The sequence below is a fragment of the Musa acuminata genome, chromosome BXJ3-11, assembly GCF_036884655.1.
Source record: "Musa acuminata AAA Group cultivar baxijiao chromosome BXJ3-11, Cavendish_Baxijiao_AAA, whole genome shotgun sequence".
NCBI lineage: Eukaryota > Viridiplantae > Streptophyta > Magnoliopsida > Zingiberales > Musaceae > Musa > Musa acuminata.
In genome coordinates this window covers 4,003,901-4,017,135 of record NC_088359.1, presented here as the reverse complement: position 1 = coordinate 4,017,135, position 13,235 = coordinate 4,003,901, and the positions used below count along the sequence as shown (strand labels likewise).

Sequence of the window (13,235 nt, the reverse complement as noted above, 5' to 3'; positions counted from 1 at the left end):
AGTGGTAGGAACAGTGGGCGAGAGGAAGAGGCCGAGGAGATGGGGAACGGGAGCGACCGCCCGTATTTACAGCCGTCCCATCATCATTGACGGAGACGTCACGTCCGGCCACGCGTCCGGTGGGCAGCTGGCGTCGGCCTGATCGGACGGCTCCGGTGCCCCCCCCATGGGGAACTGCGTTGGTCGTCATGTGAGCCTCTTGTACCAACCTTTCTCCTTCTCCCCTTCCCTGCCCTCGCGCGCCATCAACAGCGCGTCGACCTGCTGCTGCCCCGTCCGATCGGTTTTCCCAGCCTTCTAACGCATGGATACATGCCCTCTTCCTCCCAGCATTCATACAAATTCCTTCTGTTCAGAAAACTACCGATGATTTCTCCCTTTGCAACTACGAATAATAATAACACACGATCCAACTTCTACATACTTATAATCGTGCGTATGAGCGAGAAAGAGACAGACAGACACAGAGAGAGAGAGAGAGAGAACAGTAAACACTGTTGGCCGAGGAACAAATCAGCAGGGGTGGAAAGCAAGAGTCCAAGCCTTGCCTCTCGTCATAATTTGTGCGGCGGGTGCAGCAGAACTCGAGCGAGGACGCGGTTTTTTAGGGGGAAGCCTGGTTTACCTCCCTGGACTTATTCTAATCTCAGGCTCACCTGGAAGCGGAGTTCGCTTTTTCCCACCGCAGTACTTCTTGTGATCCATTCGAGGTAAAATCCTTGCCAGCAGAAGGAAAGAGAAAGCCCAATTATAATGATTTCTTTGGCTGCTCGATAGGTTTTACGAACTCTGCACTCTTCGTAGCCGATAGCTCCACCTGAGACTCGCCGGTGTTTCCCTCAGTATTGGGACCATCCCTCTCTCTCTCTCTCTCTCTCTCTCTCTCTCTCTCGCCGAAAGAGAAAGCGCAGTTATAATTATTTCTTTGGCTACTCGATAGCCATACGAACTCTGCACTCTTCGTAGCCGATAGCTCTACCGGAGACTCGCCGGTGTTTCCCTCGTTATTGGGGTCATCTCTCTCTCTCTCTCTCTCTCTCTCTGAGCACCTGTAAAGAAGGATGATTATGTTAGGCCACTAATAATCAAATTCGAGTCTCAAAAGTTTTTGGAGTTTGATTAATGTTATCGCAATAAAATCATGCTGATGCATTAATATTTATGTATATGGTTTATAATTTTATAAACTATAAAATGGTGATGAATAGAAATATCATATCTATATCTCTTCCTTTTTTATTTCATTATACCTTTTTTAAAGAGCTAATTAGATATTACTTTTTATACTCGAACCTTATTAGTATTATGATATTTATACTTTAAAAAATTTATATTCTAATTCTTATAATTTTAAACATAAAACAAATAACATCATTTGTTGTATTGACAAAAAAACACAACACGTGATATCATATACGTTGGATCGAAACAAAAATTATGAATAAAAAGATAATTTCAATATCCTTTCCGTTTGCGATATATGTTAAAATTATATTTTACCGATAAAATTACGAAAAATAGAAGATATATTAAAATTATCTTTTTCTCTTCACTTTCGTCAAATTACGTACGTGTAAGATCACATGTCGATAATAACCTCAACAACAACCAAGATGTTGTAAATCTATTAAGGAAAATTGAAACGTCATCAAATCCATAAATCACCCAACTCACTGCCTACTCTTCGGTGGCAACTCCAACTGATGTATGGTATTCGTCTTAGTCATCCCTAACTTTTATTCAACTAATAGGGTCTAAATATAATGTATAATCTATAATTAGCCACCTTTTAACGTAAGATAGATGCATTCATTTAATTTTCGTCCAAGAATTACTAAGTCACAATACTTTTCTAAAAGCCAACACATACACTGATCCGATCCGATGGATCAGAACGCCAGCCACAGACCTTCAACGATTACAATCCAAAAATAATCATTTATATCGTTTAAAAGAAATTAAATCAATAAGGTAAACACAATTCATATGAAATAATACCGATCGAATCTAATTTTTCTTTGCTCGTACTCATTCCAGCGACACTAATGATCACTTGTGAGACAAAGCTGGTGCTTGCTACAGAAACTCATGTTACTCCTATCCGAGCTGTTGCCTAAGGGAAAACATTCCCGTGCTATTAAATATAGTTCATTTGTTTAGTTCATTTGTTTGCCTGTGGTTTTTGCACCCAAAATGGGTCTATTTTATGGCATACTTCCCATTGTGGCTGACTAAGATAAAAATGATAACTTCATTGTAAAAAATCGAGACTGGAATTTTATTTTGTGTATTTATTTTTTACAATATCGTATTTTGTGAAGGTAAAAAAAAAAAATTCTTTTAAAGTGATAGCAAATAAGATTTCCTCAACTATACGAGGAAATTCTTCCTCTTAATCTGTATAAATAGGAAAATGAAATGTTAATGTATTCAAGCTTCAAAGCTTATTCAATAAAACTTCTTCAATAAAGTTTATTCGATTAATTTTCTTCAATAACTCATTTTATCTTCTATTCTTTCCAATATAAAATAGTCTTTGCTATAAATGCTGTTCTTTCCAATATAAAATAGTCTTTGCTATAAATGATGTCCGGAGAAAAGTATTAAGAGAAAGGAAGCTGAACATTGTTGCTGAAAGTGATGTTGCAAAGTTGATGAGCTACTTAAAAATGAGACTTGGGGTCTCTAAAGCTGTCGAACATATCTGGGAGAGCTGTAAAGTCGCACACTGATCTCTCATGTTTTGCTTAAGCAAAAGGTTAAGGAAATATTTTGGGATCATAATGAATTAAAGCATGGGTACGGAAGAAGGTGTTTAAAGTTTGTATTGGCCTTTGAAAATTCCCTCATTTCACTCCAAAAAGATAATAATAATAGATTTTTTTTTAGGTAACAGGAGAACTATTATTCAAATGAACTACTCGTAATCATATTTAATTGGATAAAATATATTATATATTTGATTGAATTTTGATTATCATTATCGATCAGTAAAAAAATCTAATTATAATAAGATTTCATATAGGATTATCTTGATGGTAAGAACTCTCTAATTATTATTATTATATAGTCTTTGCTTATGTTTATAAAGAAAAAACACATCTTACGGATGAGATTACAAATCTATTCTCAATCTCTCTCTTACTTCATAATTTATCACTTATAGTAATTAATTATGTAAATGATACGTAGGGAAAAGAAGACGAGTCTAATTATTCTTGTAGATTGATATCGTTGCAACTTTCGGATCTAATGACGATATACGTATAGATCAAATAAAAACTTTTTTGAATGACATAAAAGATATATATATCGTAAATTTGATATATCATTATTTAATATTAATTTATATATATAATAATAATATAATCACTAACTTTATGTTTATACATCAAACTAGCATTTTCTTCCCAACCTAATTCCAAGTCTCATTTTAGTGAAATTAAACATTTGATCTCAAAAAGTAAATCTTACCATAATTATATTTTAATTAATACACGATCGTTGAATCTTTAAATTATTTTTTAATATCAAACCCTTTTTTTACTTACTTTCATCATTATATATTTTTTTGGGCTGAAATAAAAAGGAAATGGAGATAGTGTTCATGCTTTACACTCTCTTTTATCTTTTGAAGTTCTCTATCGAACTAAAAGAAGCACACCCACAGCACGATTATCAAAGCCCAACACCTCCAAATTTGTACGTCATACCACGTACATGGATGGAACCGGACTTGCACCCCAAATCTCCCCCCGTCTCTCTCTCTCTCTCTCTCAGGTCTCGTCTCTGCGTGTACTCCTTTGATCGAGCGAGGACGCAGCCTGAGAGCGAGCCTAAGAGGAACGGATCCCCAGCACTCGTCGCCACACTGTTCACGGCGGTCAACGTTTCGACGCATGCGGTCAGGGACCATGAGAACCTACGACCACAGAGGCAACCGAGGAGGCGGACGCTCGGGTGAGAGGAGGTGGTGGCGATGGCGGACGCCGCTCGGGTCCCCGTCAGCGACGGACGATGGCGACCACACGAGCCCCATCTTTTCTCCCTCCCCCTTCTTTTTGTTCTTATCCTCCCGCATTTATTCTCACCCTACCACTGCTTGTCCATCACAGAGCTTACTGTTCTTTCAGAAGCTTTTGGATTCACCCCTCCTTCACTTGAATTTAATGCAGGTTACTGAATTCTACTCACTTCATTTAGAGAGTCTGTCTCCTCATTGTTGGCGGTCTCAAAAGTAATAGGATATAAAATACTGTCACAATGCAAAGGGTGAATTATATTAATTAATTATCTTTAATATATTAATATTTATATTTTTTAAAAAAATTATAAAAATAAAATATTTAATCTCATTTCGTCTCACGTTTCTATTAATAAAAATATCGTACATACACGATAATAAATTAATATGAGACAGAATCAATACGTATTTCCGTCAACATAATCCACGGATGAGAAGAAACATGATTAACTCTTTATATGTGACAATATATAATTAATTATTTTTTCGATCAAAATCTTCTTTTGCCATTCAAAACATTTATTATTGGATCATCAATCTTGACCAATTTATATAATCTAATTACAGCTTTAAATGGTTGGTTGTGCTCACATTTATGCCACCTTCCAATGCTAACAATAACCTTTAATATTAAAGAAACAATAAATTACTTATCTCACTTTAAATCATAATAAAAGATATTAATCCAAGAATATTGTCTCAACCACAAGTGACCATAAATAATGATGCTTGTGTTAATCATCCACTAAAGATAATATGATAGTCGTACAAAACTTTCCCATTTAAAATCATATGATATATAATATAAAATTTATTTTTAAATATATAATCAGTCCTATCTATATGTCTAATAAATCCATCCATTATTATGAAAAGACAGCGTTATATATATATATACTCCCTATGGTCTTTTTTTATATTAAACTTTAAAAATATTATCATAAAGCTTTTTATTTAATAAAAATCTTATACGATTTTTCTCTCTACAAATAGTACATGTGATCGATCTTTTAGGCATAAAACTTAATCGATTATTGGGAACATTCATTTCATATCTTTCTCTTCCTTGAATCAGTATTTATTTCATGGTGTTTTACAATGAGCTATCAACTTAATAATTCAATAATTAGAGTAACTTTACAGAACGAAACAATCATTTCATCAAATTATATCAGTGATTTCTCTCTTATCTACATGATACATTTATTCTAAAAATTGCTTATTTCACTTATATAATTCATAAATTTTAATTCCTTCATGTCAAAAAATAGTATCTTTTTATTCTTATAAATGAGTAAATGAATACTAAAATAAAATTCATTCATCACCCATCTTTCTTATCCTCCCTCCCATCCACTATCATATCCTTTCATCAGATTATATTGTTGATTTGTCCTAATAATGCACACTGCACTTCATTCAATGACATATATATACACACACACTATTAAATGAGATGAACTCTACAAATCAATCATCAACACAGTTTCACCCACATCTCATGTCTGATATTAGGAATCTCTAAAAGGGACCCTTCTCTCAGTGCTCATGTTGACTGGGTTTTCCTCAGGTAGGCTGCTTCTGTCTTAGTGCTTTACAACTCCTATTGTTTTTAATTCTTCATATAAACAAACAATATATTACTTTTCAAGATGAGTGCATCATTTGTCCACAGCATTATATTATATTATATTATAAACAAAATATAGAGTGTGTAGGTTCCCTTTCTAAACTCTTCCATTGAAAATTCTAACTTAATTTGCCAGTCAATTTATAGTCTGATTTCCCTCCCTGTGTACATAAAAAATAGAATGTTTCCTTCAGTTTTTAAGCAAAACAAATATGTTTCATAATTACATTTAAAATAGGATTATTCTTCCATTTAGAATATCCATCAAAATCTTTGAATCAGATTCCACCTATTAAATCCCTCTAAAATAATTTATTGATCATATAACATATGATGATCATCTTGGTTTCTCATGACAAATCCCAAACTCTCATCCTAAAAATCATTTCAGAACCCATTACTGTTAGTTAATCTTGTACCATTCATACCAAGGTTTTTGATATATCTCAGGTTGATCTTCAGAAAATAATCCTTCACAAGATATTAACAGAAAATAAAATCTTATAGAACACTAGACCAGTATTAGCATTCATTTCTTGAGCATATATGTCAAAGATAGATAGCAATCATTGCCCTAAGGCCATTGCAGGCATCCATCATCTTCATCTCACAGCCACTGGTGGGCAACTTTTTCATGAGGAAGGTTGTTCCATGTTCTGATTCTGAAAACAGCTGCCTTTGAGTTTGACATGTGTTTTGCCTTCTTTTATCATCCAACAAAACATGAGATAATAGACCAGCCTTAAATTATGCGAGATAGGTGGCCCATAGCACTGTCTTGGAGACAGGGAATATTTACTGGCTTTCTGAAATTTTGCTGGCTTGCATGTACTACATGACTCAGAACTTTGGAGTGAACTCACCATGCATGCAGCTTTCAGCTCCATGTCTTGCAGGCCATTGTACTGCATGCAGAAAGTCTCTTTTGGATGCACCGCAATTGCTCAAGATGGATCCCTCCCATCTAATATGTTTGCACTTGGCAACAAGACAATGGGCAAGATATGCAGGAGTGGCATGCATCAATAAAGCAGGCTTTAGATTTGGTGCTGAGACACCACTCGCATGGTTGGATCTACCCAAATTCTCTAAGAGTTTGTATACAGCAAAGCAGACAGAAAAAACAATGGATATTTATTTTTGAGCTGATCGGAAATGGATATCACCATTCACTGCTCTCAACACTATTTCTAACGAGCAGAAATTTTCTGCAAGTTTTCTGAAACTTTAAGATATGAGCACCAATATTTGGATATTATTTTGATTGTTATATTATTTGGATATTATTTTGATTGTTATAAAAGATTGATTCCGTTAGGTGTTGTCACACGAAGAAAATGATATTTAAATAAAATTAAAAAGATAATTTTATAGTGCTATTCATATTAATATTAATTTTTTCTTTTATAACTTATATGAAAGTAACAATCGAGAAATCAATAATTCTATGATAATCAATAAATAAAGAAAAAAATAGGATGATAAGAGAGATTCTTCCGATTAAGTGTTTTACTTTTAATAAAATCTCCAAAGATAAAAAGAAAAGGTGAAGATAAAAAGAATGATTTTCCAACAAAATCATTCTTTCTTCCAAATTTTTTTAACTAAGAGAATAATATTATAAAATTATAATTTTTTTAATTCTATTTTAATATTATTTTTTTTACATATAATATTTTCGTCAACAGATCATCGATAAGAAAAAAAAACATGATTAAATATTTTAATTTTATAAATATAAAAATCTTAATATAATCCTTTGAATTAAAATATTAAAGATAACTAATTAAAATAATATATAATTAGCACAAATGATGATAGTAAAACCTTAACTTTTTAGGTGATCATAAATTTTAAAAGGACCAATAAATATATTTACATAAGATAAAAATATGATAACCAAATTACTTGACACAGACTAATTCAATCTGCTCAAATAGTGCAAGGTAGTTTTGGGAACTTGATACGACAATAGTAAACATCGCCTTCATGCTTTCCTTCACTGTGTTGTTTTCTTTAATGGCGCTTAAAGTTCCAACACCCAATGAGATGTGGCGGCCAAAGCGGAGCGCGGCTTCCCGCTCTCCCTACCTGCGGCCAAAGCAGCGAGCTCGGCAGGGCCGCATGCAGCGGAAGAGGCGTTCACGTGGGAACAGCAGTCTGTGGTGAGGACGAGGGGGGTCTTTTCGGCTGCTCCTTCTTCTGCTTCCTTTGCTACTGCGCAGAGCTCGTAGACAAGTTGGATCTCTCTGCAGGTTACATTGCTGCTGCCCCCATGCATGGAGTAAGTACTCTCTCTCTCTCTCTCACATGCACTCCCTCACGAGACCTCCACCACCCACTCAAACTCCGTTCTGGGCAGCAGCGCAGCCACCGAGGCACGTCCAGCCTCACCCAATGATCGGCCGCACCAAATCCAACATCTATGTTTAATGTTCTAAACAAAGAATCCTACTTGTTCCAACTCAAACTCAAGAACACCACATCACCCTTTCCTTCTGCTTGCTTCGTGGTTCATACATCATCATCTTTCTGATTAAGATGCCATTTAATGTATCTTATTATTATGACAAACGATGGTTTCGTGATAATCGGGGATTTCTCTATTAATTCTATTAAATCCAAATTAATGATAGTATAATTATTAAATTAGATAATTATAATCGTTTTCAAGAATATGAAACTCTCATCAATAAACAATATGCTCAAAAGCAGATTAAGTATTTTAGCTTGTTGATATAGCTATAGGTAAGCTTACAATCAGTATCTTGAGGTAACACTCCACAATGACATCAAGATACAAGAAGTCATGATGTTTTTAGAGGACAAGACTGAGTGAACCAGAGAATTAGAATCGATGAAGGGCTTATAACATGATGATATAATGATAGAGGTCAATAGCCCCACCCTGCTCAGATTATAAGAGAACCAACAAGTAACACAATTTTCCTAATATAGAGATCAATGACTGCTTAAGGTAACATATATATATTATATATGCTCCTCTGCTTGTGTACTATGTCAAAAATATGGTGGCTGCAAGTAAGTGGTCTGGAAATACTGTGGTGGATCTCCACAAACTCTATTCAAATACCATTTTAGGGCCCATGAGGTAACTCATCCTCCACATATTAGGCATCATCCATGGATGGGGTCAAGTGGTCCAGTAATCACAAGGAAACTCCATGGTTGATACTTGACTGAGCCTCAAACATGAACCTAGTGTGCAGAAGATTAAGCTGAATGGATGAAGAGACTTCTGCCATTCCAGAATCTAAGAAGAATTAATGTACACAATTTCTATATTAACACAATCCCTGGTCACTCAACTTGCAGGAGACTGAAAAAGATTAAGCTGAGCACATAAGTTAGTTTAAGAGTGGTAAAACTAGAAAAACTCTATGACCTGATGCTAAAACTTTGCTCCCTTGGACACATAATTACTACCTGATTCATGATCTTCCATAACCTTAAGATGAGTGTTTACAATAACTCATGCAAGTCACCTCTCCCTTGTGACACTTCTAAGTTTCTTTGTACACACTTTTCCTGCTACTAAACCATGCAAAACTACATTAGTTTCACAGGAACCCTTGAGGATGATTCAGGAACAGACATGCTGCACACTATCAGATTTGAAGGAAAAAAGATTGTGTTGCATTAAGCATATTGAAAGAGGTTCTTACTTCTTACCCTTCCTTTTGTTTTTCTTTTTTTTTTGTCTGGTAAGGGAGAATTAGATCAGGGCAGAAGACTCCTCAAAGTGCATATGACTGAACATTAAGTGGCTGAAGAGAGATTTCCAGTAGCCAGGAGCTCAACAAGTGTTAATGTAACAGTGGCAAACACAGCTGGTCATATAAACATTGACATTAGCTACAAAGAAAAATAAAATCCAATTTTTAGCTCAAACAAAGAGCAATCTGAATGACGACGATAAATCTAGAAAAAGAATGGATCTAGTTCATGCAACCGCTGAACATAAAAAGCGTGGCAAATCTCAACCATTACCCAAAACTTATTTGTATGCAAAGTAAAAACTACACGTTACAACTGAAAATGCACTCAGAGATTTCAAGATCAGAATACAGGTCTTTCTTTCATACCAAAAGCGTGGCACAGATGGCTATTCTTCAGCAGCAATAACACTGATGTCACCCTTCTCCAGCATGTCATAAAAAGCTCTGGTTTTCCTTTGCTCATTCCAGTGGTGCATCTTCCACAGACCACCAGCAAACAGACCCAGCGTAAGGCCAATGCATATCTCCTTGATAACACTAGGACCTTTTAGAGTTGCATGTGCAATTTTATGAGCAGCCATCTGTACTGGCAAACTTCAAGCCTCACGAGCAACAAACTGGAACTGTTGGACCAAAGAACAAGTAGGGTTAGTTCCAACAAATTTATGACAACAATTCTGCTTCAACCTAAAATCATGTGACCATAGAGATTATAGAACTTTATGATATCCACTGGTTAACATAACCCTTGAACTAGTTCAGTTATGTCACACTATTTTTCATAAATTATGCCATCTGGATTATAACCTTAACCATGAATTAAAATCTTGGTTGGTCTTACTGCCGGTTGGCAGCCATACCAGCATGAGGCTGTACTGATAGTTGATATGGATCAACACTGGTTGGTACTGCTAGGACCAGAGAGAGAAGAGGGGAAAAGGAGGAGAAGACAACAGCAATAACAATGCAGCAGGGAGCAAGTGGCAGTGACAGGGTAGGGAGGACGTGGCAGTGATGCAGCAGGGAGGACGCGGCAGCGATGCAGCAGGGAGGAGGATATAGCGATGACATGATAGAAAGAAAAACATAAAAGCGCAACTAGCTGGAGGCAGTGGCGTGACTGGGAGGAGGAGGCAGCAGCGAGGTTATGAGGGAGGAAGAAGCAGCAGCAGTGCCATAGAGGAGGAGGTGGAGGGGAAGGGAGAGAAATAGAGAGAGAGAGCACTGATAGAAAGCGAAAAAGAGAAGAAGGAAAAAAGGAGAGAGAGAAAAGACGATGAGTGGGCAGAGAGAGTTGATAGAAAGAGAGAAAGAAGAAAAAAGACCCAAAAAAAAGAACAGTTGTCAGAATTTTTTAAAAGATTATCCAGTACTGGTACCAGCTAGCATGTTTAAAGCTCATAGATAGATACAAATTTACTTATCCCCCAGTCCATGCACCAGACCAATAACCTTTTCACAAGAATTAGATCCATGCACTCAACTTTAGTAAAGTCTGGTTGAAGAGAGTGAAATCTCAAAACCAATCACTTGGAATTTAGCTCACAAAATCAGATAAACTATCTATTAAAGTTTGTCCAATTATGTAAACAAAATAAAACTGACACCAATATGAGTCGTAAGAAGGATGCAGATACCCATCAAAAGATCATGTGAAAGCATTATTAATTGAGTACATGAAGGCAAGCTCAAATTGTGAAGTTACACCGCTACAATAGTCCATGTTATGAGAATTAAAGAAATATAGAACTAGAGGAAATACAAGCTATTTATTTCTACCTCCCATTCCTGCTTGTCCACTATCATATGACTGATTCAATTTATGCTAATCAACAAAACTTATCACATAGCTACGGTAAACTCTATTTTCATAGGATGTACAAGACATGTAAACATGAATATCATTGTTCCAAACTTGCAGACTCCATGATGATCCCTTTTTTAATGCCCAAACCTCTTATTGATGTGACATCTTACAAAATAGGAAGTTTATCATGTGCAGAAGGCTTAAATCGCTAATTATTACTGTAATACCAGATTATGCCCCCAAAGCAATGGGAACAAACAAATTAGAGCCCACCCCTCAAATATCTCCACACACATTTTTTCTCAACCTCTGTCACTATGATTGCGATATAAAAAGCATCACATCTCATTAGTGGAGATCTCAAGACTCTCTAAAACAATTAATTTTTGAAGCTTTATCATACCCATACTATGCTTAGATCATATTTGTATGCCATGTCATTTGTTTTCCTCCACATTTCAATTAACTAAAAGCTCATTTCTTGATAATGAAAATTTGACTGAAAACAACTTAAAAGATTTCATGATCTTCTTTTCTCCTGAAACAACTTGAAGAAACAGTCAGAAATATGATCAAATCTGCTGAATCATCAATCCATCACACTGTTAATAAGAGGAATAGAAGAGGATAAATGAAACAGGAGTCAGGGTGGGGGTCGGGCATGTGTGTATGTATGCGTGTCGGTGTATGAATAGAAGAAGATAAAAGCTGAAAGAATTCCTATATCACAATGATGAAGGCTTTCATTCACACCTAGTTTGGCACAAAAAGCAGAAGTTATTATCTACAATAGCATGCAAATGACAGGCATAATGTCAATAATGAGAGACCTCTTTGACTTTCCAAAATTACCAAAGCATAAATGATTCAATTTCAATCATTTGAAAATATTCAAAATAGAGAAATCAGCTTGAGTACATGCATCACACTCCACATAACTTACACTAATTTGTAGTTGCACCACCATTGCGTAGAGTTCATTCTTACTTTTAACTAACTATACAATGCTTTATTTCTAGACTTTCCTATATCTTTTCTGAACCAAAACGCCAAATTTATAAAACCACTCAAGCAAAAAACAATCGTTCCAATGAAGGAAAATTGTCAACATCCCTTTGAAGTCTAGCGTACACCCGACATCATACAAAGCCACAAAAAATTACCCCTCAAAATTTCTGTTGCCTTTTAACCATGATCTTACATTCCAATACAAAAACCTCGATAAGATCTTATCATGAAGAGCTTCCATGTTCATCTCTAACCGTCTTTTTGTTTCCCCTTTTTTCGATAGGACACAGCTAACATATCTGACATCCACATATTTGACAATTAATTCATCTGGGTTGGCAATAGCAAGATGTTGACCCTGCCGACTTTCACTCATGAATTCAACGCAAAACTAGCAACAACGACATCATTCATTAGCCAACCCCCATTCATCCAACAACCAACATCCTGTAGCCCTAACATCTCAGCCGCTTTGAGATATCACAACTAGAAACTTTCAATGATAGGCTGAATGTACAATCTCATCATCCTTGTTAATCAAGAAAAACAAAATCGAGAACGAAAAGAATCCCTTTACTCATCTGCTGCGGCAAATCCATCTCGGATCTTCAGACGATAGAGCCCAGAACACAATCAAACGGTACGGCGGGCAACCGACAGAGATCCTAACTACACAATACGTGATTGCAGGAACGGAAACAAGGGGTAAAGGGGAAACAGAAAAACCTTGTGAGAGCTCGATCTCAGCTTCGTCGCACCAACGATTGGTTTCGCAGACAGCAAGGACCGAGGCGGCAGCGGCGGCGGCGACTTCCGTGTATTATGTGGCCGTCGCTATATGAAAATAACGGAAATGGAAAGAACGATACGTTACGAAACCCTACACACGTTTTTAACACTCATGTCGGTTGTTTCATCGCCACATCTGAACAGCCAATCAGAGCACCGATATGACACGCGTATCCAATGAATGATTTCCACGTGATTCTCCGGTCAAAGTAAACACGTCATTCCGCGTCGACTTCT

The 13,235-nt window shown here is 36.2% G+C and overlaps 1 protein-coding gene across 1 annotated transcript; it reads right to left on the bottom strand.

The window, feature by feature from the left end:
• Window positions 1-9,597: 9,597 nt before the first annotated feature.
• On the bottom strand, window positions 9,598-13,083 carry LOC135652604 (probable cytochrome c oxidase subunit 5C-1). The gene is made up of 2 exons (XM_065173656.1): window positions 12,936-13,083; window positions 9,598-10,017 (listed from the first exon to the last, which is right to left on the bottom strand). The coding sequence occupies exon 2, from the start codon at window positions 9,973-9,975 to the stop codon at window positions 9,781-9,783; it is 195 nt and encodes a 64-aa protein (XP_065029728.1). The 5' UTR covers window positions 9,976-10,017; window positions 12,936-13,083; the 3' UTR covers window positions 9,598-9,780.
• Window positions 13,084-13,235: the final 152 nt, after the last annotated feature.

Bases quoted from the DNA above. Each gene is read 5' to 3' on its own strand.
- LOC135652604 (XM_065173656.1), bottom strand. From the start codon at position 9,975: ATGGCTGCTCATAAAATTGCACATGCAACTCTAAAAGGTCCTAGTGTT.